Below are 27,614 nucleotides of genomic sequence, written 5' to 3'. Positions count from 1 at the left end.
TCAATGACAGTTTAATAGAAGAAAAACTGCTCCCTGTGGTGTTCAGACATCAATATTTTGCAACTCTTTTACCAGCTACAGCTAATCCAAGAACAGGATGAAAGTGGTGGGTAAACATCTCTCACAACTAAGAGAAAGAAAAGCCCACAAAACCAATTCTCAAAGGATCTTCCCAATAGTTACCTACAAAGGATAAGATGTAAAACTTCACAGGGGAATGCCTGGCAGGTACTAGTTATCACCAGCTTAGTTATCACCAACAGGATTGATGCAGCCTTTCTGAGGACATAGCATCACTTATGCTAAGCCTGTCAAAAATGCAAACCCGAATTGAACCCATGAGCAAGCCAGACAAACCCGATCTGGGGACCTTCCAAAAAAAAAATGGCCGTTATCAGTAGTCTCAAAAGATGTTAGGATTAGAACAGAGGCTAGGACTGTGGGAAGAGAGACCTTGAAGCCCTCAGCATCAGAGGGTTAGTACCAACCGCAGTCTTGGGGCACACCTGGGCCTTGTTTTCCACAAAAACACTCCATATGGTAACATGACTTATTATTTTATTATACAAAGTACACACACACACACACCTCCCCCTACGGTCAGGAAGGGGGCTCACATCTTAGACTGGCCATCTTCTAAAGTAGGCCATATTATTTGTTTTTATACCCTAAGATATTTCTCTCCCCTCAAATATTTATATCCCAACTACAAAAAATGGAGCTGCAAAGGGTATATAAATGAGATTTTCTCGCTCTTGTTATAGTACAGTCACTTAAGGTGACTAAAGAACCATGAGTATAAGGGGGGGGGGATCACATTAAGGAATGGAATGTATATGTTACCTGCAACAAGCAGCTGACTTATTTGTTGTCAGTGGCACCTACTCTAAATTACCGGTTTGGAGGGACATGGGCACATGAAACCATGAGACAACATGTGCCAAGCCATTGCTTGTACTTGGTTCCAGAAGGCACATGTTCCCTGCACTCTTTATAACTAAAGACAAATTACAGGAGAACTCAGCATGTAGATTCTGCCCACTTTGAGGTATTAAATGCATAAGGAAAAGATTCGTTATGTCCAATTAGCATGCAATAGAAATATTTTTAAACCAACATGGTTAAGTGTTAAGATTTTTAGAAATAAAAATATTTATTCACATAATTTTAAACTAAAGTCAAAGGTAATAAATCTTGTGATGATTTAAGTGCAAGTGATGCTGGCTTTCTTTCACATTCGTGTCCTTCATTCAGAGAAAAGGCAGATCAGTTGTTCTTGAACAAGTCAATGCAGCTCTGCAGAAGGGAGACATTGTTCTGGAAGAAAGACAAAAGTCGAGGCAGACCAATGAATCTCTCTATATATATAGAGTCCAGACCTACATATCTGTAAGAATTCAACTCAAACCCAGAACTTAAAACTTTTCACAAGAGATTTAAAGCCAGCCAAACTGGGTTGGGTCCTTTTCTTCATTAAATCTCAACTGAACCTCATCCTACAACCTGCACCCCAATTTCATGTTAGTGAGTTCCCTCTCCCTCTGAGGGTCTGGGACTGCCACCTGGAGAGGCTCACAGCTCCACCGCAGATCTGCTCTCAATGCAATCCTGCCCATTTTGCTTACTGTGACGTAACCTAAATGCTATAGAAGAGTTGTTCTTTGAAACTGAAGGCCTTGGAAAGACCGGATAAAAAAAGTGCTAAAAATTAATTGAGATTACAAATGATAAATATTCGTAAAGAACTTAGCACAAACTTCTTTACAAAGAGGAACTGAGAAAACTCAGAACACCCAGAACATTACGGGTATGATTTACATATACAGGACACTCTAAAACCCCAATTTAAAAGGTCATACACAGCAGGACCTGGACTTAATCAAAAAGTAAATAAATGTTGTAGTCAAAATAAAGAAATTCAAAATACACACATATGTTCAAAGTCTTCCTGCTTAACCAATGCTGATGGGCCAGACAGCACTTCTGGGAATCACACGCAGATGTACCTAGGAACCACCGGAAGAGCCATGCCTAGAAACTGAGCCAATTGCTCTGGGCACCAAAAAGTCTTTAAAAGCTCCTTAAGGAGATTCTAATGTATACCCAAAATTGAGAACCATTTTTCTCCATCTTTTCTGTACCAAATTAAGCTACAGACATTAAATACACAAGGAAGTTCTTCCTTTCTAAACAAAACAAGAAATTAATATTAAGACACTAATATGCTCTTCTCCAAAGCAGTATTTCATCATGATGTTGTAGAATTTTGGTTTGCAGCAGAAAAAAATCCAACAAGTGACTCCCACCTACATCACAGGAGATTAATTGCACAGGAGATTAATACCACAAAGCAAAGCTCATCTGCCCAATGATAGAGAGATAGTGAACTGGGAAATAACCTGAGGGGGGGAACCCTAAAAAGCTTCTGGCTTAATTTGAAGGAAAACACTTACCCTGGCATGCTTTATTTCCAGTTCAGACATTTCAATTAGATTCTTTCTAAATGCTGCCACTCTCTTTCGTTTGAAATTGATTAGTTCTATAAAAGAATGTATACCAACAAAAGCTGAACAATTTCCATCTTTAACTTCTAAATATCATCCTTACATATAATATAATCTCTAAAGCTTTGATACATACATTTTCTCATATTCTTACTATTTCTGCAATTGGGACATATACCTGACATTTTATGGACAATGTAGTGATATGCCTGCCATTGCCTTTATTTATTTAAAGATTTTATTTTTTTCAGAGAGAGAGAGAGAGAACATGAATGGGGAAGGAGTGAGAGAGGGAGAAGCAGACAGACTCCTCTGCTGAGCAGGGAGCCTGATGCAGGGCTAGATCCCCGGAACCTGGGATCAAGACCTGAGCCGAAGGCAGACACTTAACCAACTGAGCTACCCAGGTGCCCACCTGTTTTTTAAGATTTTATTTTTAAGTAATCTCTACACCCAACATGGGGCTTGAACTTAGCAACCCTGAGATCAAGAGTCCCATGCTTGACCTACTGAGCCAGCCAGGCGCCCCTGCCATTGCCTTTAAAATGAGCACTAGCACTGCACCCAATTATTGGGCATCAAAATTCAGAGAATGCGACGGACTCGTTGGATAATCAATGAAATGAGCAGTCTTGCCCTGAACTTCTAGCTACCAGTACTTGTAGAAAGAAGGCTGGGGAGGTAGTGAGCCACATATACATACCCACACCAATGGCTATTTCTTTAATGATTATTTTTAAATTTGTGGTGAAACTACTGCTTATGTTCAGACTGCTTTTCTGTAGATATGATCTATACAACATGCCACCTTTACATCTATTATTTCCTATCACCAAACACTATTCAGGATTAATGCCCCATTAGAAATTAGGGTAAACCAAAAATAAGTACTTCCTCCCTTGGACTCCTTTCATGAATGTGTAGTTCTGGTCGTCATTCTGTTGGTCAAAACCCTCCCCAGCTCAAGCTGGCGCTCTAGTCCTCAGGAGCAAACTTACCCTCCTGTACCAGGTCTATACAGCACCGACCAAAAGAAAGATGAAGCAGCCAACATTAAAAAGTGAAAACTTACAAATCTTATCATGAGGGCTAATGACATTACCTCTGATATACTAAATAGGTCTTTCCCAGAGGTCAGGATAAACTCGTCTTTCCTCTAGGCCTGCACCCAGGACCAGGACCCAACGCTAACCTGTCTCATCTCCCGTGATGCCTGTCCACACCCCCACCTTTTGTACTATGCTCCCATTCAATGCAGTATTCTACACAACACAGTACTTTTAAATATAGCATAACCAGGCTTATTTTGAATAAAAAGGATAAAAATCTAACACAGGAACAAACCTTAGGTAAGGACAGGCCTAAATTGGCACCATTTTAAAGCTTTGTGGTTTTTCTTTAATCCCCTCAGAAGTTGTCAGGGCTAGTAAAGTTTGGCCTATGTAATAACCTAAGATTTCAACTCAGGAGTTTTGAAGTTTGTTCTTTTCCTCATAAATTTAAATTAGCTAATTAAAGTGCAAAAATTTATTTTACCGTGGCAGCAAGGAGATTCCTTTGAAAGAATCCAAAAGACAGCCAAGCGAGGATATGTGCATGCCCCTTTCAAGATTTTTGTACAGAGAAGCTCTGTCTCTTACAGCTAAGGAATTATAGTACTGAAAACAATGCGCCAACACACTCACTGCTATTATCAGAACGTTTTCAAATAATGCTTAGATTCCGGAACCATAGGGGAGGGGGAAAAAGTTCTGAGAAAACAAAGTCTTAAAACAACACAGGGGGCGCCTGGGTGGCTCAGTTGGTTAAGCGACTGCCTTCGGCTCAGGTCATGATCCTGGAGTCCCAGGATCAAGTCCCGCATCGGGCTCCCTGCTCAGCAGGGAGTCTGCCTCTCCCTCTGACCTTCTTCCCTCTCATGCTCTCTACCATTCTCTCTCTCTCAATAAATTAAAAAAAAAAAAAAAAAATCTTTAAAAAAAAAACAACATAGGGATTTCTCACAGAAACTCAAGTTTGGGGGTGAATTCGGTACAGACTATCAGTATAATTACATTCACATTCAGGAAAATACATTCTTTACTTTTTGGCGTGTTCCATGTCCCCTGAGAACTGCCAGGTAGTGAGACCCCCCCCTAAGGCGAAGACTACAATTTACACTCCTATTCTGTGGAAATGGAACCCTATCTCCTGAATTAAGGTAAGCCATATTCCCCCCTACTCTGGAATTGGGTAGGCAAGAAACAACCCAAAGGCTATAGATTGGAACTGAATCACCACCATGGACTCATGATTTCTGAAAAGAGAGTTACACACCCCTCCATTTCCTGGCTCTGTCTCCTGAAGGGCCTAGAAGCAAACATACCCCAGGAGGAATGAGCACTTAGTACCCAAATCTTGTCACAATTCTGTAAATAGAAACCCAGGGGCGCCTGGGTGGCTCAGTTGGTTAAGTGTCTGCCTTCGGCTCAGGTCATGATCCTTCCTGCTCAGTGGGGGAGCCTCCTCCTCCCTCTGTTGCTCCCCCTGCTTGTGCTCACTCACACACTCTCTGTCAAATAAGATCTTAAACAAAAACGAAAACCCATGACTCTAATAATGACAAGGAAGGAAATGTGGTAAAGAAGGGAAGGCTTGTGTTTAAAGGATGATGATGCCAAGGCTTGGAAAGAGAATGCTAGAACTGGGGGAGGGGAACTGCCTTTTCTGCCACCATCACCGTAAAGGCTGGCGCAGACAAGAATCAACATAGACTAAATTTAGGGAGAAAGTATGATGAAGAGCAAGCTATCTGCAAGGTCTAAAACTGTCTCCCCACACACTGCTGATTAGTGGCTGGCGGGGGGGATTAACTATACAGTGGAGAAATTGGGCAACACCTTGATTGGGTAATCAAAATTAACACCACAAATGAGGGGAAAATGGGACATAGGTGCCCTCAGATGCGACACCTGAAAGACATTACTCAGACAGTATTCTGCTGGAAACGCATAACCAGAACCTATTCATAAGGGAATAGACATTCCGAAAATGAAGGACACTATTTGTAGAGACTGTGGTCCCCAAAAAGGCAAATGCCATTTTATTTTAATATATATGTATTTTTTTAAGAATTTATTTACTAACTTTTCAGAGAGAGAGGGAGAGAGCACAAGCAGGGAGAATGGCAGGCAGAGAGAGAAGCAGGCTCCCCCGTGAGCAAGGAGCCTGATGCGGGACTTGATCCCAGGACCCTGGAATCATGACCTGAGCCGAAGGCAGACGCTTAACTGACTTGAGCCACCGAGGCATCCCTGCAAATGTCATTTAAAAAAAAAAGGCAGGGGCAGGGGTCCCTGAGAAGGGTTCCTTCCAAATTAAAGGAGACATAAGAGCTATGGTAACCTAATGGCAACCCTAGAGAGCAGGACGTTATTGGGACAAACAAAATGAGAATATAGACAACAGGTTGGAATGTATTGCATCAAAGTTTACCAAAGTCAGTAAAAATACTATAGGGATGTAAGAGAAATACACAACCAAGTTTTTTTAGGGATAAAAGGACAGTAGATACAACTTAATCTCAAATGGTTGAAAAAGGAAAAGAAAATTCCACCCTGTGTGCATTTATAAACATACACGTGCCACTACATGTGTGTGCAAGTGACAAAGCAGAAGAGGCAAACTGGACAGCTAGGGGACTCCAAGCAAACAATGCACAGGTGTTCTAGAACTGCATTATCTGTGCAACTTTTTTTTTCTATAAGCTTGAAATTATTTCCAAATAAAAAGCAAAAAGTAAAGAATAGCCCTGCTCAACCTTCTTTTGCGGATTCAGAAAGCTGTTCAAATTTCTGGCAGCATTCCTGCTGGTTTGCCTCAGCCAACTTAACATCTTTGCTTTTCAAGCGGGCCTTATCCAAGGCTTTGTTTGAGTTCTCATAGTCAGTGAGGGCTTTGGTGCGTCTGTATAAGAGATCCTGAGAAAAAAATTAACAGATAGGAAATAGTAGTTAAAGTTATCCTGAAAAATGGCTAGAGAACAAAACAGGAGGAGTAATTATCTAAACTACTCTAAAATTTCTAAAATTAAAAAAAAAAAAAAAGGCCCAAGTATCACGGTGCCAATGCACTCTCTGAAATGTCAGAAGGCAACAATCTAGTCCACTTCTACCTCCCCCTCTTCCATTATGTTTTTTATTTCAAGATTATCCTAGGAACAGCAATTCTTGCAGCACTGTTGAGAGCTTTTTGAAATTTATATGGATCAAAAAAAAAATCCAAAAAACCCCCCAAAAACAAAACAAAAACAAAAAAAACACCCAACAGTGAAAACTAAAGGATCGAATTTCCATAATTCACTCATGGGAAGCAGTTTCAGAAAATTAACCACCTTCTACCAAAACAGCAGGCACTGCTGGGTGTGTCAAGTGATGCTACTAGAACACAAGTGAGGCAGCAGGAAGAACATTCTTCTAACCTCACCCCACCACAAGCCCTGCCTCAAGTCCGACAGAGGCTCTCACATGCGAAAGAAAGATTATTTGCAATCTCCAGCAATGTACAACTTACCTCCGTATTTAAAACAGAATAGATACGGGAGGCTCAACATACATGATTTTGTGTGCACTCAAAAAACCTGGGTTTATAATCAGCTCTCAAGTCCATTAAAATACTAAATAAGAAATACAGTCTGAAGTATATAAAATATATCCAAATATAAGACTAAGGAAACATGCCAAAAGACAAGTTAACTAAAAATGAAACTATGAGGAAAATCATGAATTTCTACTTCCTAATGACATTTCAGGGCAGTGTTACGGCCAGTGAAAGCATGTTTCATTCCCAAAGGTCATTCTGCTTACCACTTAGTCTTGGTTTTGGTTGAGTAATGGTTTATAGACTCAAAAACTGCAATTCAATAAAAAACTCAAAAAACCCAATAATCTCTTCTCCCTCAGAGCCCTTTTGGAATGTGTTCAGTTATACCCGCATCCAATAACCTATAATCCCCCAAATTACTATCTGTCCACTCAGCACCACTCCTACTGCTCCTGATACGAACTAAGGACACAATGCCAGAAAAAGGTATGTTACTTGTAAAAAGATTTCAATCTAAAATGGAACCAGAGGCTATGAAATAGAGAATCTCACACACATGCCCTCAAATGAATGAAACCTAAGAACTAAGGGACTGATTGCAAATGCCCAATTTATAGAAGACCCAGAAGATACTTATCTCCTGTCTGATCAACTCACTTCTTGGCACAAACATCCTCAAGCCAATGAATTTAACTGCTTGGATGTCCCTCTCTTCACACTCCTACTAAATACAAGCCCAGCCCAAACCCTTAATGCACTTGCCTGTAGCTTGCTACAGCGTGTGTTTCCTGAACTGCAATTCTTCTGCTATTCCCAAATCAACTCAATTTCTGGTCAAACCTGTCTCGGTTTACCTCTTTATTTAGTATTACTTACACAAACAATCCTGACAAATTCCTAACCTTCTTTCATTTTCAACAACACAAACAACAACAACAACAACAAAATAATACATCTCTAACAGGAGACCTCTTCTGGGTCATGGCAAGGTGGTCTTGTATTGTTCTGATGAGTTAAACACCTGCTGCCTTACCTTAGCAGCCTCTATGTTGAGCATGTAGTATCGGAGAAGCTCTGTCAGCTTTAAGTCTTCATCTGAGGAGACTCGACTTTCTACTTTCTATTAAAAAAAGTAAAGGTCACCATCATCTAAGCAAAAATCTACAGATTATAAAATATATAATGAAGACCAACATAAAAATCCTTACCCTAAGTTTTTCAAATAGCTCAGCAACCTTCAATAGGTACCTGAAAAGATACACATGATTTTGTCTTAAGGTCTTAAAATCATGTATGAAACAGGACCTTCTCAGTAAGACATGAATGAGTAAATGCAGGAATCTGAGCATTTGGTGCTTTAGAATTAATTTATCAAAGTAGTACTTTCATCACCAACTGGTCCAACCTAGTAGAGAAGATGGTTACAGAACTGAGCACATCTACAGTGCCACACTCGTGGCTATCAACCTCTCTCAGTGCCCCTCAGCCACCTTGCCATGCCGATACTGTGTCCCTAGATAGTCTTTAACCAACGTCAACGCTGTGTTAACTAAGGGCAGGTTCTAATGAGCTGCCACCATGGGTGTCCCAAAACCATAAATACGCTATTTAAATAAAAAAAATAAAAATAAAATTTTTAAAAAGCTACTGTTTCATTTTGACATTAGCCTGACGTCCATCTTCAAATCAGAAATACCACCACCACCACCTGTTATACCAAGCCTTAAGTGTTAAGTAGAGTGCAGTCTCACACCAGAAATACCCAGGATGGAGGAACTGTGAATTCATATAAAAAAGCTCAAACCAGACTGGGGTCATTGCATTACCCTTAAGACCACCTTAACCAAAACAAATTTCTTAAGTCCAGGGCTTTACCAGGTGAAACACCACTTGCCAGAGAACATAGAAGGCAAACATCATTCAGAGACAACTCCAGAATTGAATCAAAAAAAGGAGACAGTTTGACAAAAATAAGTTCTTTGACAATAGCTACCACGTTTGGTATAGAAGTGCCCTCTGAGTACCCCACAAACATCTTAAACTGTGTCTATGTTCAGATAGTATATAAAGATTTGAGTGCTAGAAACTATACTATCCTCTACTCTTGATGAGCTGGTACTCAAAAGCAGAAGTGAAACTATACAGTCGTTCCTCATTATACCACTCAGGACTTTTCAATTAGGGGAGCAGGGAAAATGCTTTTCCAACAAAAACTTACTTTTTGATGACCGTGGGCTCTTCTAAAGCCAGGCTATGCAGACAGGCTGCAGTGTGGATATAGTCATCTGCAACATCTGCAGAAACAAGGACAGCCCTTTTTATATGAACAGAGCTAGCACGTTAGCAAAGCTACGTGGCTAGTGGGCGAATGGTATTTACTTTTATGAGATCGGGTCATTTTGTCAGCTTTTGCACATGAATCCTTGATCCTATTGTAATAGTTAATAAGGAAATTCTTCTCTTGCTCAAAGAAGTCATCTACCTCCTAAAAGGGGAAAAAAGAAACTTAAGAAGCAAAACTCTTAAAAATACGAATGTATTATGCATTAAAAGAAACATTAAGGAAATAAGCTCATGCATTAAAAACTTTAACTTCTATGGACAAGGAAAGCCAAACTGACAAAAGACAGCATTTCATACCCAAGATTAGCAAACCTCAAGCGCTGGCAGGAAATGTCAACAGAGAAAACAATTAAAGAGCCATTCAACAATGCCCAGGAAAACTCTGGTATCCTAACATCCAGCAATGCTGGCAGAGAAGTGGTTCTGGCTGGCAGGTTGCAACTCAGTAGTGGATACCCACATGTTTGTATGTGGGGGTATATTTGGTGGGCACCAGTCAGAGATGCCAAACATCCCGTGATATGTGGGTATAGGACAGCCCCATACACCTTAAAATGCACCAAAGAGAAATTCCTAGAGTTTCCAAATTCCTGACAATGTCCACTACTCAGCACCTATAGTCTGGGCCCCTTGCTCAAGTCCTCAACAAGTGGCAAAGCTAAACACAAGATGGTAACTCAGTTAAAAAATGGAAGGGGCTGAGACGTGAGAGATAGTATCACCCTGAGGGTAATGAGAGACCTGTTTGTTAGTCTTTTAAAACAGCTCTGTCCAACAGAAATATATGAACCACATGTGCTACTTAAAAATTTTCTAGTAGCCACATTATAAAACAAAAACAAAACACAGATGAAACTACTTTTAATATTTTACATTCTTTTCTTCACATCAGATCCTTGAAATCTGGACATACAAATAAAATTAAAAATCTGGTGTGGCTGGGACTACCAAAATGGACAGTAGTCCTGGAGAATGGCATGAAATACTAATCTTGTAGCTTATTTTCTTCTTAAAAAATAAACTGAGTAACCGCTCTCTGTACAGAAAAGGAGAAAATGAAGAACTAAGTGTGAGACTGTTCTTAACCCCTCACTTAAGAGAACAGGATATTTTAGGAATATAAGCAAAAATTCAGTGAGTAGATAAAAATAACCAAAATTTAAAAAATTATTTACATTTCTGTGAGGTTAATACTAATACCATTTGTTTTACAAATCTCTTGTGAAGAAATGCAGCAGCAGAAATAAAATGTCACATGAAGAGTTTTCTACAAACAGCTAAAAGCCCTTACCTTAACTCCAGAAAAAAGGACCTCATCAGCACTTTTCACCACACTTTTGAAAAAGCCACCAAACATCTCTTTGGTATTTTTCCGCCTAACACTTAGCTGGAAAAAAAAAAGAAAATTAGGAAAAAATAGTTTACGGTATACATATTTCTCTAAGTACTTTAAGCTCTAAGTATCTTCCAAGTGATACTGTGTACTAGCATAGGAACACACATAAGATACCTTTTAATTCCATCTTAGCCACCAAATCTAAATAGGAATAAACAGCAAAACCTAAACACAGGTCATAATTCTAAAAGCGTGACCTAGGGGCGCCTGGGTGGCTCAGTCGTTAAGCATCTGCCTGCTCCTTGGAAAGCCTGCTTCTCCCTCTCCCACTCCCCCTGCTTGTGTTCCCTCTCTCGCAGTCTGTCAAATAAATAAAATCTTAAATAAAACAAAAGCGTTGACCTAAAGATATTTTGGAAATAATACCTGGCACTAAGTCTCAGTGGCTTTTATTTTATACCTTATTTTTAAGTAGGCTCTACACTCAACATGGGGCCTAAACTCACGGACCCAAGATCAAGAGTTGCATGCGCTTCCAACTGAGCTAGCCAGGCATGTGTTAGTGGCCTTTAAATCCTTGGCTGAATTACTATACTGTTCTATGTTGTTCACTGAACTTCACTGGTTAGACGATACTGAGTAACTTAAGTCAGGGCTTGCCTCACACATATTAATTAAAAAAATTAAAAGAAAACAAGGCCAACAGGGCACCTGGGTGGCAGAGATGGTTAAGCATTTGCATTCAGCTCAAGTCACTATCTCCAGGTCCTGGGATGGAGCCCCATGTTGGGCTCCTAGCTCAGCAGGAAGGCTGCTTCTCCCCATCCCTCCTTCCCTAGCTTGTGTGCGCACGCACTCTCTAACAAAATCTTAAAAATAAGGCAAAATATACAACTCCTTCCAACAAACAGGTAACCAGAAACAAATGTTAATTGAAATTCCTCTTAATCCCAAAACTGGGGTGCCTGAGTGGCTCAATCAGTTGGGTGTCTGACTTTAGCTCAGGTCATGATCCCTGCACATCAGGCTCCCCGCTCAGTGGAGTCTGTTTCTCCCTCTCCCCCCACACCCTCTTGTTCTCTCTCAGATAAAACCTTTCAAAACAAACAATCCCAAAATTAACTGAAGGCAAAAACTGGTCCTTTATTAAAAGGGGAGAAAAGTAATCTACGCATTTTATAAAAATGTCTTGAAATGGATCTATGGGGGAGGTGGAAACAGTATCTAAAAAAAGGATTCCATTGTGCCATTAAAAAATTCAGTACTTTAAAAGTCAATTTTTCAGAAAATGTATCAGGCCATCAAGTATATTTATTTTTTTAAAGCAATCTCCACACCCAACATGGGGCTCAAACTCATGACCCCAAGATCAACAGCTGCATGCTTTTCTGACGAGCCAGCATGGTGCCCCTCAAGCGTATTTTTTTTTTTTTAAATAGTCACAAGTGGGGGCTCCTGGGTGGCTCAGACAGTTAAGCATCCATACCTAACTCTTGATTTCAGCTCAGGTCATGATCTCAGGGTTGTGGGATTGAGCCCCGCATCAGGCTCTGTGCTAGGCATGGAGCCTGTTCCGGATTCTCTCGCTCTCCCCCTGCCCCTCCCCCGACCCCCTTCCCTAAGTGGGGGGGATAGAAAAAAACACCGTTATGCGCATTTTCACTGGATCATGGAAATGGAACAAAAATGCCTTACATCCTGATCATATTCCAGGAACACATGGAAGTTGCGATCTTTACTGAGAACAGGGTGAGAAGAGAGCCGCTGTAGAAAGACTTCATGGGAGGACACGGTCTTCTTAAAGACCGCAAGATACTCACTGGAAGAGAAGCACACAAGGCATTCAGCTGGCACCGCTCAACTAAACCAGTATTGGTCCTGATTATCACCATTGTTCTCCTCATGCTACTAAGGGAAAACACCTGAACTGGACCAAAACATTTTGGTATAACCTTTTATCTAATTAGTAATAAGGCATTTGCCATTTGGGAACCTGTGGAATAAACCAAAGAAAGGGCAAAGTAATATTATAACCGGAGTTGAGAGAGCAAGTCTACAAAGCCCAAACCTACATGCAATTACTGCTAGTATTTAGCAGCCACAGAACACTGGTTTCTGTCAAACAATGAAGAAAACGCCTTAGTCCTGCACCCACATACATAGCACTGAATGCTTGGAATTATCACACATTATAAAGTGACTTTATCTCAACCTAGGTATTACAGATCACTCTAAACTTCTCCTTGGTAGGACTTCAGTCTGTTGTGCTGTATCTTATTCTCAGAACAGGCCATGACAGGTACTCTAGCATGTGCGGAATGACTTAGTACCTGGAGGTGTGTGAACACTGGCCCTTGAGAATACGGCCATGGGGCAGAGCAGAGGACAACTGCTGAGATGGGCACCACACTGATGATGGAAGAGGGGGGAGGGAGCCAAGTTAGAGATGTAAGGGTAATTTAGTAATTTTAATGCAAATCCCCAACTGTGATACAGTTTTGTTTGAAATAATTACAACCAAATTAAAACATGCTTCCTGTGAACCTAGGACTTCTTTCAAACCATCAATGTGATTACTATTCAGAGTGCTTCTCCGCAACTGCATCAGTACAGTCTAGTTTCAGCTATACTTTAGTCAGCGAACTTCAGGGAATAAGACTTAGTACACTATCAGCAGCCTGAAGAGTTCTTTATCTATAAAGACACAAAGGCTTACTTCTTCACTATGCCAGACCAGCATTCTAGAACAAGTAGTCCACATGGGGGAAAACAATCAATCTATCCAGTGTCCCCCATCCCCGCCCCCCGCCCAAGGGAATCAACAGCAAAACACAGTTCTACAGGACAGCGCACTAGGCAACTAATTAGCTGCCAAACTTTTAGAAAACCGCCAGCTTCTCCTGATTTCTGTACACATCACCACTTTGGTTCTTCTCAAAAGATACAGCCCCATCAAGAAAACCCACTTACGCTTCCAGCTCTTGCTTCATCTTAGCAAATTCTTCTTTGGTCATAGACCCTTCACCCTCTCCCAATTTCTGCATCTTTTCTCGAGGGCCATCAAAGTCAGGCTTTGTAGGAGCGGGCGGAATCTGTAGGAGAGGCAGGTTAACTCGCAAGCATCCTTGTCCCGGCAGCGATGTTCTACTCAGTGCCTATGCACAAGGAGGCAGCCACCCCAGTGGGGCTAACAGGTCAAGCACTGTTTTTCTCTTAACCTTATTCCTTTTGGCCATATAAAAGAAGTCTCCTCCCCACAACTGGGCACTCAGACTGTAATCATTTGTTCAGGTTATCCATTACGGATGATCTGTAGGGGATAATAGTGTTTAACCTGCTCAATGTCAGTTTAAAATGTATATATGACAATCAGTGCTAAAATGAAGTCTATGAAGCACCATCAAAATTAGTCTCTAGACATCAAAGGCAATTTTTAATTCCACAGGATAAGATTCTAATTTTGAGTGAACAGAATATTCTCAAACACAAGCTTCAACACTACTTTTATTAGCACAAAGACAACTGCTTCCTCTACTCCTTGAGCGGAGGACACTTTTGAGAAATTTATTGTACACCATTACCATTTTGAGGTTTTCCTAGAAATCAATTCTACCTGATGCCTGGAAGTACCAGAGAAATACCAAACCCAAAGGTAGAGAAGATTCAAACCATGAAACCATTTAGTCTATCATACAGGTCTTAAGAGTGTATGTACGCTTCACCTCACAGCTACAATACGATTCTCATGTAGTTCAGCCTTACCAATAGTACATCGTCTAGTTGGTAGATGAAATCAGACAGTTTTCACAATCCATTATAAAAAAATGGGTAAAAGTCTCAAACAAAATGAGTAAGAAGGTAGAAGAAACTGGCTTCAGTGATTATTTGATTTTCCAAAATGCACTTACGATAAGCCCAGCATAGTCTGCAGTTTCAATAAGAGTGTCATGTAGCCACACAAAGTCTTCATGTTGCCTTGTAACAGAAAACTCTGGGCTCTGAAACGTGGGCAGCGTGGTCTGTGAAGAACAGAGTAAAAAGTTAACTGGTAACCACCACTTTCTGATATAGCAGTTTGGGTTTCCTGGGCTGTGCTATGGGAAAATTCTGTGTAACAAAACAGCTCAGTGAGACCCAGTCAAGAACAAAAGCAGCAACACCTGATCTCCTCACTATAAAAGTCATTGCTGAAGATTCAACATGTTCTTTAAGGAATTCTTTTCACAAAACTCCACCTCTCAGGTCAACTCAGGCAGATATAATCACATAGTCGTCACACTGTCTCCTGAGCGAGGTACGCTAATCAAGCCACCAAGGTATTAAAAGAAAACCACATGGGGGAGGACTGTACAGACAGCGTGTCTATATGCGGGAGATGGCATGTAACCCAAAAGCTTTGTACAGAATCAAACTGCTCAATTCAAATTGTGCCTCAGCCATTTATTTTACTTAAACCTGTGGCTCGGTTTCCTCACCCATATAAGGGAATAATACGATACTATCATAACGTTATTAAGAGAAAATTAAATCTATGTAAACTCTTTACAATGCCTGGTGTAAGACAAGCATTCAATACATTTTAACTAGTATGGAAGGAGAAAGGATACTGAAAATGTTCCCGAAAGGATGGATTCTGAAACATTACATTTACTCTCCACATTTTTCAGATTGGCATTATTGCCTTTGTCAAGTTAAAAATTTGTACATGTGGGCGCCTGGGTGACTCAACTGGTTGGGCGACTGCCTTCGGCTCAGGGCATGATCCTGGAGTCCCGGGTTAGAGTCCCGGGTTCAAGTCCCGCATCAGGCTCCCTGCTCAGCAGTGAGTCTGCTTCTCCCTTGGACCTTCCCCCCCTTTCATGCTCTATCTCATTCTCTCTCTCAAATAAATAAATAAAATCTTAAAAAAAAAAACTTGTACATGAGGCATCTGGGTGGGTCAGACTGACTCGATTTTTGGCTCAGATCATGTTCTCAGGGTTGAAGATGGAGCCCTGCATCAGGCTCCAGGCTGGCTCAGTGGGGAGTATGCTGAAGATTCTCTCTCCCTCTCTCTCTCTCTGCTCCTCTCCCTGCTCATGCTCTTTCTCTAAAATCTCTAAAATAAAATCTTTTAGGGCACCTGGGTGGCTCAGTCATTAAGCGTCTGCCTTCGGCTCAGGTCATGATCCCAGGGTCCTGGGATCGAGTCCCACGTCAGGCTCCCTCCTTGGGGGGAAGCCTGTTTCTCCCTCTCCCACTCCCGCTGCTTGTGTTCCTGCTCTATCTCTGTCTGTCAAATAAATAAATAAAATCTTTAAAATTAATTAAATAAAATCTTTTTAAAAAATTGTATAAGGAAAAAAGTGTTTTGATTACAAGAAACAGGAGGGGCTAAGGCCAATAACTTACTAAATATGGGAAAAAGCAAGCACTTCTCACTCATGCAAATAAAAACAAAGGTGGAAGATCTGAGCTGTGTAGGAGGTAGTGGCTCCACACATCACTATGCCTGGTTTGCTTCCTCATAGAGCAGAGTATATAAGCCACACAAACATCAGCAATACCCACACCCTAAGGCTCCACCACAGTGGAAAATGCTGAAGCAAAAGAGCACTTATCTGATGCTCACTACAACCAAGATGAGGGATGTTCTCAGCAGTAGTGCTATACTGCAAACAAACAGCAACCATTTCGGTTCAGGACATCTCTTCTTGCCCACTGTGAATCACAAAGCTACAACATAGCACTGCTTTGATTACTGAAGTCATTCTGTCACTTACCTTGGTGTGCACTGTAAATTTGACCTTATCTCTCTCACTCAGTGCATCGGGTATGTCAATCTGAAGCGAGGGATCAACATTCAGGTCCACAGATACAGATCTCAGCTGAAATACATTTTTTGGCTATTAGTCTCAATTTCACTGTAGTGTTAAAAAGTATCCTTCCAAAAATGGAAGCTAGGAATTAAAAAGCATTCTATATAAGATCATTTATAACAAAGTCAGTTTAGATATCTCTGAAGTTTATTTGAAATTGTGGGGAAACCTCTTTAAATGAATGGGTAGGTCCAAAATATTCCTGTATTTCTGAACAAAGCAACCACATGATTTTAGGTCTACACGAAAAATACACTTAACCAAATATTTCAACTAAAGCGGCGTGGAAGCAGACAGAATGAGATCTTGAACTTCTCACATAAATGCCCCAACTACAAAGAAGCATTACCAGATAGTACACAGAACTGAAAGAAGTTAGAAACTAAGAAAAAGAGAAGATACAAGAGAACAGGCATGCGGTATAGGGTTCCTAAGTAGAAGGATAAGAAAGAAGGATAAGAAAAATCAGCTCGAGAAAACAATTTATAGTCAGGGATTGTTTCAAAGAGATGAGAAATCTAGACACAAGATGTGATTTATTATAAAAACAAAGGTCTCAATTAGGAGAATCCCACTGTGGTGACACATAAGGACAAAAGTGTGAACACTGCCCTGGAAGCAAAAGTAACAGATTTGGTGATCCGGAAATTCAGAGGAAAAGAATCTCAATTTCCTTTTCCCAGTTTAAGAAGAATTTTGGAAGAACTAGACCGTTGGGGGTATGTGGTTAAAATGGCTTTCCTATTAAATTTAAAACATAATAAATTTCCTAATTCTGAAAGCAGACAATGATGGTCAATCTGAAGATCTGACACAAACACAGCATGGCAGTGTATGTGGAATAAGCAGCTCATCCCCCTCTCACCCAACTAGTAATCTAGTGCTGAAGCATCACAACACTGATTAATGAACCCGGTGAATGCCAAGTGAAGACTGGCATTAAGGGGATGACAGAGCAAATTCCCTCTGAATTTCCTTTTGGATTCTTTGCTTCAAAATTTGAAGTTCAACACCAAGGTTTAACTTCTGAAACTAGAAAGTCTGGTTCAATCAGTTCTATAAAGTTTAAATATATTCACATACAAAAAATGGATTATTTCTCTCCCCTATCTTAGAAGCGATCATTACTCTCCTTTCCCAGTGAGCACTGCAACTAAAAATTTTAAACTGTAAAAACCAGTCAGCCCTAGAACAATGGCTTTCCTCTAAGAAAGAAGCTTCGAATAATAAAGTTATTATACAAAGAAAAGCTTCAGGTATTAATAAAATACAGTATACTTAACAGTCCCTGACATCTCAACCCCATACTTCTTCCAAATGGATTCTTGATGACTCCTAGGAAATATTTGCTTGTTTGGCTCAATTTCCACATGTCCATTTATGAGATCTCTGCAAACAGAGATAAAGTTTCAAGGTCAGGGATACTTCATTTTATCACAACTGGGACTCCAGCTCTGACATTTCTGATAAAAGCTTCCTTCCTTCTGTTCATTTACCACTGGGCAAATACAGTGTTGGAAAAGACCTCAAAATACACACAAAATTTGATTGCAGAGAATACTGGCCATCCCAACTATCTTGTGTTTTTATCTGGTAGTCCAGGAAATATAAAGTAGGCCAGGTACAAAAGAGACAAGAGATACTGCTGGGAAGATAGGGTAGCCCATGGGACAGGTCTAAGGTGCATTTAAACTGTTCTTTCCTAAGATTCCAACTCCCAAGTAACAAATCCTGGTTTCTAGCCAGCTCTCAATTTCTGAACACTGACAATTCCATTTTGGCCCACTACAAGTGAAGCAAACTCCATGAGTCTACAAACTCCACATGGACTACATTTTGAATTAAGATTGAAGGACCCAAGGGGAACATAATCTAGTAAATGGTTCATTTAAGCACCTCAGTCAAAGCTACAATGGACTTTCCCAACTGCTTTTTGTTCCACTCAACAAATTATTCTCGTTTCCTCTCTTCCCATACTTTCAACCATGGAGAGGTAAAACCCCAGACTATTTACTATTATTACCACCTTCCTTTTTTGTCAGCACAGAAATAACGGGTTTTGGTTTTTGTTTTTTGCAACGAGGACATAAATAAATAGCAAAAACCACTGGAGGTTTCGAAATACTTTCCATCATAGGATACCAAGCATCCAAGCTTCTTCAGCACGTCATCATTTTTTGCAGAGACAAGGGATTCAAACAAAAATCCAACCACCTGACATGATAGTCTTAACCACCAAAAAACCCCAGATAACACAGTAAGTCTGCATTTGAGCCTTAAAGAATTGTTGTCTGAAAAAAAGATACTAGCAGAATTCTAAGCATTCAAGCCATCACCAACTCAAAGAGTTCTCATTCACAAGTTAAATGAACTTTCTTGTACTGAAGAAGCATATAACCCTCCAGATAATGAAGCAGATACATCATCAAGGAGTAAAACACTGTGAAATGTTCAAAGCTTCTAAGTCAGCACCGTATCCTGACTCGAGAAGCACAAGTGTGAATGAATAAAAGGTCAGCATTCCTTCTGCTTAGTCAACAAAAACAACACCAGACAGCCCCATGCCACAGTACTTGCTAAATAAAACACCAGGATGGAGGGTATAAGGATAACACCCCTCCATATATTTTTCCCACTCATGCACCTCCATCCCCTATCCTAAATAAGTATTCAGACTACTGCTTAGCACTGCAGGCCAACACTGTCAGTCTAACTTGGGCCACAGAGGCCAAAATGCCTAGAATGGCTGTTTAAATCAGCAAGGAAACGGACTTCAGAACTATCTGACCTTAGGCATATTAATTTTTGTTTCCCAGTTCCCTTAGGTACCTCCTGAGAATCGAATTCAAAACGTTATCTACTCTCAACGAAGTTTTAAAACTTTCTTCTGGGGCGCCTGAGTGGCTCAGTAGTTAGGCTTCTGCCTTCGGCTCAGGTCACAGTCCTCGAGTCCTGGGATCAGAGTCCTGGGAACCTGCTTTGCCCTCTCTCTCTCAAATAAATAAAATCTTTAAAAAAAAAAATCTGAATGCTTGTAAGAGAACCTGAAAAGGAGAAAAACTTGATACAGAATTCCTGTGCATTTCCTCACCTGTTTATCACCTTTACAGCTGAGACATCTGATACTGCTTGCAGAGCTCTGAGCTGCTAAGGACCACTTTTGGTCCAAATCTTACTTATGACTCACCCTGGTACAAGACAATACCACTGCAAAGCTCTCTCTTCAAATGGCTTAATGGCTTACAGATGGCAAAGGGTACCTACCTCTGTGACTGGACAACACAGAAGGCTAGATTCTGAAATTCAGAATCACCAAGAGGAACAGAGAAATACTTACATAAGGTATATGTTATGGTGACTACAGACTCCAGTTTACACTACCACCATACAACCAAAATGACAAGACACAACACAATGGGAAGAAATTTATCTCACAGTAACTCTGTTCTGCTATAATGGGGGCTAGCTGAATAGCCATTTACATCGAACTTTTAGGGCAGGGGATGGGCTAAATAAATTGATGGGTATTAAGGAGGGCACTTTCGATGAGCACTGCATATTATACTAAGTGATGAATCACTAGATTCTGCTCTTGAAACCAATGTTACACTGTATGTTAACTACAATTTAAATAAAATTTGAAAATAAAAAGTAAAACCAGTTTTGCACACAGGAAGAAGTTGGATATGCTAGCACATGTGACACTAGTGAGTCTTCCCTTTAAACTGTTTCTATCTCCTAAGGATTTTGCCTTGTTATCCTTCCTACTGCCTAGGAACTAAGACCCCTTTCAGGGAGAGGGGCAATATGACATGTCATCCATGAATGGTCTGTTAACATGAGCCAAAACAGGCAAGAAGCCTGCCTTGTAAAACAGATTTTCATTTTGATCACAAGAACCAAGAAACGAGGGATTTCAGATAGAAAAGTATGTATACCTTGCTCAGCCCAATATTCATTATTGAGGAAATAAAAAAAATGCTCAGCTGCAGACTTACTCTAAATTTGTATTAGTTCTGAAAATAAGACTCACATGATCCTACTTATGAAACACTTTGCCATTTCAATTTGTAAGACGTGCTCTATTAGAAATTCTAATACCATATCCTCCTCCAAACCCCTCTTTATGGTTCAAGTATTGCTACTCCAAGTCTTTGTTACGTTTTCCTCCATCCTGAAAGGTAACCACAAGCTATTTATTATCTGAATTCAATTCCAGCTTTTCATCATAGCACTGGTGCATGAAAAACAATTCAATCAACTATAAGCAATGTATGAGCTCTACTTTTACAGATATTTGTCCTCATCTCCTGCCTCCCTCCCCCCACACCAACTGGATCTCCCCTTCCTATAATTCAGGCCTGCAGTATCATCTTAGTCCTCAAAGATAACAGAACCACAGACTTCTGGAAAATTTCAGTCTACAAACACAGTAACAGCTATGGAAGTCATATGCTTTTAAAACTAAATAAAGGGATGCAGCAAGTGATCAGATTTCCACCACTCATCTTGGTGAGATGGGACCGAGAGGGACCCATCCCTGCTGACACCAACCATTCTAACCGGTAGTCTACCAACACACAAGCTGCCCACGGTAGAACACCGCAGACTGCAGGGCATTTGGAGGCTACGTAGCCCCAAGTTCCTAGAACAGGAACCGAGGCTTGGAAGAAGGTCAGTGCAGCGCACTCAGCGAATGGATAAACTGAATCATCACTTCACAAAGCTGCAAGCCTATGAACTAGTCAAATTCCAACAAGGAACCAGAAAGATTAAGTTGAATTACTGGCTTAAATACATTAATTTCAAGAAATCCATCTATATGCCAGATACCTGAAGTATTTTGAAATGAGCTCACAAAACAAATAGGTTGAACTATATGATCTGTAATGATCTTGTAGCACAGAACTTTTACTAGGAAGCAATAAACCAACACTACAGAGGAAGTAGCTCCAACAAATCCATTCAGAGCTCAAGTCCTTTGCCTCCCCACCAAGGCTGCTCCCAGCAGTTTCCTGGTCTATCAAGTCCAGGGCCCTCCTGAAACAAACCTGGCATTTTACACGCTAGTTATGTTGACAGGGTGTTTAGAAACATTAACTACCATGCTTGCTTAGGCAGCACATATACTAGAAACATTCACTACCCGATCCTCATGAACTTACTTTATGATCAACCCAAGATGAAAGACACAGGTTTGAGAATAAAATTGACCTTTACAACCAATGAAGGGGTAGAGCAACATGGACAGAGAACTGTCTGAAGTTAAGCTTGTGTCATCTAAATTTGAGACACAAATGGTAGCATACAAAGAGAAGGCAGCCTGCTTTGTGGTGGTGTTTCTTCTGCTTTGAGTCAGAGGTAAGGCACATTTCCCAGATCATTCAGATGCAAAGAATGCAATACCAGCTTTTAAAAATTTTATCATTTACCAGCTCTCTGTATCCATCAACACAATGTTCAAGCTTTGTAGTGCTCTCCGTGAAAGGTCAAGTGAAAGCCTTGGAAGTTGGTGACATCTGCATTTGTACTCTTCACGATTTACATGGACTAGAATGAAAACTTTTGAGTCTGCCCCACCAAAACAAGTAAACCGTAAACTCTTCGGGCAGAAAACGCACAGCGCAGGTTAACATAAGCAATTATCTTGAGAAAATTACCCTTTCTCTCCAGACCATAGTAGTACTTTAAAAAATTACACCAAATTTGTGAAAGGAAAAGCAGGAGGGAATCAAGCCAAGGACACAATTTCTAAAGTGAAGTTCAGTCATTTCTCTGCTCCTCCAACTACAACTTACACACTCCCCCCTGTGGTATTTATGGTTTGCATTTGGGGTGTGAAACAGCTGATGATTTCCACATTCCTCTTTTGGGGGAAGATCTCTTTTTAAGAGTTAACTCATTGGCCAATTATAAATAGGTGTAAAGAGGTAAAGAAATAGCTTTTTGGAAAGCTAGATCATGCAAACTTCAATTTATACTTGTGAGAAGTTTGCCACATTCATGTGAGACAAGATGTCCTGCAGCTGTCTTCCTGCCGTTTCAAAAAGTAAAGGCAGAATTTTACAAAGCTCTGAAATACTTTCCTCAAAAGAACCGGGTTCATTATAAGTTAGGTCGTTTCCTTAAATACTGCCTAACTTCACTGCATGAGCCTTTCACCACTGGCTATTTGAAGCATTCGGAGTACTAACCTAAAGAACTACTCTTGCCTAATTTCCTCAAGCACTCAGGCCCTGACAAAGCAAGATGTTCAAAAAGCAGGATTTTACAACAGTTCTACCCACAGCACACTTCTCAGTGAGCTTGCATCTCGGCCCACAACGCTCTGCAAGTGCTGTGTCAGAGCCTCAGCAGCCTCAGGTTTCCGAAGTGGCACTGAACTCCACCATGGTAAACAGAGCTGCCCCTGTAACCTTCAACTGCCCAGAACCTGCTGAAGAAAACCACCTTTTTTACCATCTTTTGATATGGTTCCTCAATACTGGTAAGAAAGCTAATTCCAAAGATGATCAATAATGCTTATGTTTTTATACAGCATATTATTTCCTTAGGATTTATCAATCCTAGACCTGACAAAATTTGAAATGGGCTTACTAAATATTAACCTCTGTAATACAACCTGACCCACACATACTACACATTTTAGGGAGAAAAGTTACCAACTGATTCTCAAGGGACCTTTGACAATGCATAATTTTACTCTCACTACTGGAGGGAAGGGAGCGATCACCTAATAGAGGCCAGGAATACTGATGAACACCCTACAATGCACAGGACAGTACACCACAACAAAAAATTATCAAGCAAAAAATGTCCACAGTATTTAGGTTGAGAAATCCTGCTTTAAAGTAAAGCTCTGTATTAGATGGTTAGGTCTCACCAAATGAGAATCTCAAAGTGTAGAAAATTCTCCTCTAGCCATTTTTTCCTCACAGCCATAAAAAAAAATGAGAGATTATGACCTGCCAAAGTAGTATTCACAAATAAGGATCCTAAGACACAGTGTACAAGTTACTGATCCAGAACTAAGGTTTGGGCAGCTCTGATTAAGTCACACTTCTGGGGTGTAGAAAACAAGGGAAAAAATGAAGTCAACCATCTAGTATAAACTTCAGTCCGGAAGAATTAGTAAATTTGGACTTGTAATATTATTAAAAGTTCAAGACTGTTCCTGTAACAAATTGTAGGTCACTCTTCATTCAAGCTGAAAGAGGACAGTGTCCCTGCAAACGTCCACAAATAAATAAAATCTTTAAAAAACAACCAAAAAACACAGGGCGCCTGGGTAGCAGTCTCTTAAGCATCTGACTCTTGGTTTCAGCTCAGGTCATGATCTCAGGGTCCTGGGATTGCACCCCCCAGTCAGGCTCCACTCAGGTTCCACACTGCGTGGAGCCTGCTTAAGGTTCTATCTCTCCCTCCCCGTCTGTCCCTCCCACTCGTGCTGTCTCCAAAATAAAAATCCTTAAATAAATAAAATAAAAACAACTAGTTGTAAACCAGAGCAGCACCATAAACATTAATGACTGGCTGAGAAGACCCCATTCAACCAAATTCCACATAACCAACTAGTTAAGGGGCCAAGCTGTAATGGCAGTAGATGGGGAGGAGTTATCACCACAGCTTTTGTGTGTTAAACTTAACTACACTCTAGTAGCAATTTGTCATTAAAAAAAAGTCCAAGAGGCAATCAGGACCCACAATTCAATTTACCATAGGTTTGCTAGACTAACAGGAATGAGACTCATCAACTTAGAAAGATACAAAATGACACTTTAAGTAGAAACTCAAAAACATGCTGTCCACCTATTTTAATGAATTTTTGGCAAAGGGAAGGCCCAGAAAGCCTAGAAAAGCACAAAATGACTGAAGGCCAGGGTAACTAATTTGTAAGAACAAGGTGCTGCATAATCTCCAATTATTTTTGCCTATCTATGAAAAACTCCAAGACACCAGAGAACTCTGGAGGAATGGGGAATCTCAGTACTAGTTTATCATGACAATAAGGCCTAAAATGGTGTTAATATTTTAACCCTTTCAGGAGCTAGACTGGGTAAAACCTTACTTTTCTAAAGATCAAAATACAATCTTCTTATCACTAAAGGTGGAGTTAAAAACAACAAAATTAATCATGTATCTCTTTTCCTCAGCTGTTTTCTGGGAAAGGAGACAAATCCCAACACCCTCAACTAACGGATGTAACTAAACGGAAATATCAGGCTACCAGATACAAACCAATACTCCTTTTAGTTTTGCTGAACAAGCTGAAAAAAGTACTTGCTGCATGAGCATTCAAAATCCTCAAGAGTCTTGGGGCGCCTGGGTGGCTCAGATGGTTAAGCGTCTGCCTTCGGCTCGGGTCATGATCTCAGAGTGCTGGGATCGAGCCCCGCATGAGCCTCCCTGCTCGGTGGAGCCTGCTTCTCCCTCTCCCACTCTCCCTGCTTGTGTTCCCCCTCTCGCTGTCTCTCTCTGTCAAGTAAATAAATAAAATCTTGAAAAAAAAAAATCAAGAGTCAATTACGTTCCCTACCTTACTAGTGGACCTAAACCCCATGAACCCTTATCCTCATGTAAATCCCTAAGTAAGTGGGAGGTTTACACTTAAAACATTTTCTGTAAAAATGTAAAATACTTCACTTGACTAAAAGCTATATTATGGCAAGAAAATAGTTTGCCCAAGATTTGACTTCCTGTTATTTCACATTTGTCCCAAACTCCCTTTTGCTTAACAGTGAAAACCACCTAGACTCAATCCATAGCACAGGGCTAGCATCACAGACATAAGAAAGCAAAATGAGGGTGCCTGGGTGGCTCAGCCGGTTAAGCGTCTGCCTTCGGCTCAGGTCATGATCCCAGGGTCCCGGTGAATCCCACATCGGGCTCCCTGCTCAGCAGGGAGTCTGTTCACCTTCTACCTCTGCCCCTCCCCCTGCCTGTGGCTTTCTCAAATAAATAAAATCTTAAAAAAAAAAAAGGGTAAAACAAAGCTATGAGTTAGAGTAGTATTTTATTAAGTTTTTTTATTTCCTGATTTCTGTAACTTAATAATGCTGTATAATCCTTTCCTGTATCCGCTAAAACTGGGAGGGAATAGCCTTTATAATCTTCCATGGAGTTCAGAGTGGTGGGAAAATTACTTTAAAAGCCCGCTACAATATAGTGCAGTAACATGAGAAGGTCAGTTGAAGGAGTTAAGTCCTTTTAAATAGCTGTATAAAACAGATTCTGGATCAAGAGATGAGGTACCAGATGGGGGGGCTCGTCAAATTGCTGTCAAAATTCCTATTCAGCGTCTAAACTTCTATAGAGAAAACTCTGTCTATAGTATTCTAAGAAGAATCATGATCAAGCTCCCACTTTTAGTTAAAAAAAAAAAAAACACTTCAACTCTCAAAAAATAAAAAATACCCCAATCAAGAACCCTACCTCACAAAGTTGCATTTCAATAACTAACGCAGCAATGATACCCTTGTTGGAAGAATTCAGCTAGCTGTGTGTTAACTTCGGTACTTCCTAGATGAAAAAAAGGCTCTCCACACGTGCTGTGTGGATCAAAGCCTGCCTTTGACTTCTAAGTAGACGGAATTCTGTAAGATGCCCTCCAGGTTACTTACTTGAGAGAGCTTTGTATTCTTAAATTTTATTTTCTGTCAGAAAAACTTTCACGGTGATGATTCGGCACTTAACCTTGTGGCTCGAACCCACCTCTATGAATTGCGAAATAAGTGTAAACGACCAATGAAAGATAACCTGAACTTACTGCGTTAGTTTCTAGACCTCAAGATTTAAGAAGCCTAGGGCTAGCTTACATAAACATGCAAGTTTTTGGAGGGCAAAACTTAAGTTTAACAAGTATTTGAGTACCTACTAAAAATGACACAATTCCCGCAGTGACGCATTTGGCGTTTATAAAGTTCTAAAGAACATGCTTCAGATTTGACTTGATGGAATTTCCTCAGTATATGGGCCAAAAGGGGGGGGGGGTGCAGTTCGAAGGCAACAAAACCAAAATACACCATTTACTCCATGTCAAGTGGATTTCACGTTCACCGTCAAATCTTTACAAAGCTAGAGTTCTCACAACTTTTTACGTGAGAGTACTTTCTCGAGTCTCCAGAGAAAAGCTCCAGAGACTCGCCGCGCGCCCTCGGTACCGGACACGCCGACGCGTGCTACCAGGACCGGCCCCGCGACGCTTGCTCTCGCCTTGGGTCCGCAGCCCTCAAAAAGGAGGAAACAAAGGGCACAAGGGGTCCGATGGGTGTCTCCGCGTGGCGGGGCGGGTGGATTTCGCGGGGAATGAGAACTGCAGGAGTGGCCCCTGAGGAATAGGGGAAGGAATGTGGGGCTCCGGGAGGTCGGCGGGGCCTCCCGTCCTGGGGCATGAGGGCGAGGAGGGCCTCACCTTGCTGCGGTCCTCCTCCTGCTGCTGCAGCAACTCGGGAACCGCGGCCATGGCGACGCGGGCCTCGAGCGGCGGCCTTCTGGCTGTGCGAGGAAAGAAGAGGCTGGGCCGCCGCCGCCTCCGGGGCGCCTCTCAGGGGCGGCCGCGGCCCCGCCTCCGCCAGCCTCCCTGCCCGACGGCGGCGGGAGGCCTCCGGACTCCGCCACCATCCCAGCAGCCCCGGGAAAGGCCAGCAGCGCGCCACGTGCTCCCCCAGAACGGCCTCCCCCGTCCCCGCTGCCGTCCATCTTGGAGCCGGGCAAAAAAGCTACGCGTGGCCTACCCTCGCTCCGGGCCACGCGGAAACGGCCGATCGCAGGGCCGCGACAAGGACTCGGAGCAACGAGTACTCTCAGCAACGCCCGTCTCAAGAAATCCCGCGCTCTCGTGCGGGGCAATTTATTACTCAGCCAGAGTCCAAGATGGCGACAGGCTGTGACGTAAACAAGATATCGTGAGAGCGTAAGGGCGCGATTTGGAGGAGCCCGCGCTAACGCCCGAGGGGAGGGACTCCCCAAGGATCTCGGGAGTGTCAGTAGCAG

At 41.3% G+C, this 27,614-nt stretch overlaps 1 protein-coding gene and 1 non-coding gene across 3 annotated transcripts; both read right to left on the bottom strand.

Moving 5' to 3' along the window:
- Positions 1–541: 541 nt before the first annotated feature.
- On the bottom strand, positions 542–27,513 carry SNX5 (sorting nexin 5). 2 transcript variants are annotated; one of them, XM_028112949.2, is made up of 14 exons: positions 27,356–27,513; positions 27,034–27,116; positions 16,527–16,631; positions 14,673–14,783; positions 13,735–13,856; positions 12,460–12,583; positions 10,720–10,815; positions 9,465–9,570; positions 9,304–9,379; positions 8,294–8,333; positions 8,119–8,205; positions 6,304–6,463; positions 2,454–2,539; positions 542–1,317 (listed from the first exon to the last, which is right to left on the bottom strand). In XM_028112949.2, the coding sequence occupies exons 2-14, from the start codon at positions 27,082–27,084 to the stop codon at positions 1,267–1,269; spliced, it is 1,215 nt and encodes a 404-aa protein (XP_027968750.1). In that variant the 5' UTR covers positions 27,085–27,116; positions 27,356–27,513; the 3' UTR covers positions 542–1,266. The 2 variants fall into 2 exon arrangements, with proteins under 2 accessions (XP_027968750.1, XP_027968752.1); XM_028112951.2 differs by having other exon boundaries at positions 27,034–27,112.
- On the bottom strand, positions 21,108–21,344 carry LOC114216443 (small nucleolar RNA SNORD17). The gene has a single exon (XR_003610782.1). It is a non-coding gene; the product is annotated as a small nucleolar RNA SNORD17 (small nucleolar RNA).
- Positions 27,514–27,614: the final 101 nt, after the last annotated feature.

The sequence above is a fragment of the Eumetopias jubatus genome, unplaced genomic scaffold (genome assembly GCF_037043125.1).
Source record: "Eumetopias jubatus isolate StellerSeaLion01/CBP00866 unplaced genomic scaffold, mEumJub1_p1.0 scaffold_9, whole genome shotgun sequence".
Taxonomy (NCBI): Eukaryota; Metazoa; Chordata; class Mammalia; order Carnivora; family Otariidae; genus Eumetopias; species Eumetopias jubatus.
The sequence above is the reverse complement of the archived record's forward strand: the minus strand, read 5'-3'. Positions and strand labels throughout refer to the sequence as shown.

What these genes read in the sequence shown, in the direction of transcription:
- SNX5 (XM_028112949.2), bottom strand. Translation starts at nt 27,084, where the DNA reads ATGGCCGCGGTTCCCGAGTTGCTGCAGCAGCAGGAGGAGGACCGCAGC. An exon ending in CAGACTATGCTGGGCTTATC is followed by an intron (nt 13,857 to 14,672) that starts GTAAGTGCATTT and finishes CCTCTCCTACAG; the next exon opens with ATTCCGCCCGCTCCTACAAA. An exon ending in TGGAAATAAAGCATGCCAGG is followed by an intron (nt 1,318 to 2,453) that starts GTAAGTGTTTTC and finishes TCTTTCTTCCAG; the next exon opens with AACAATGTCTCCCTTCTGCA.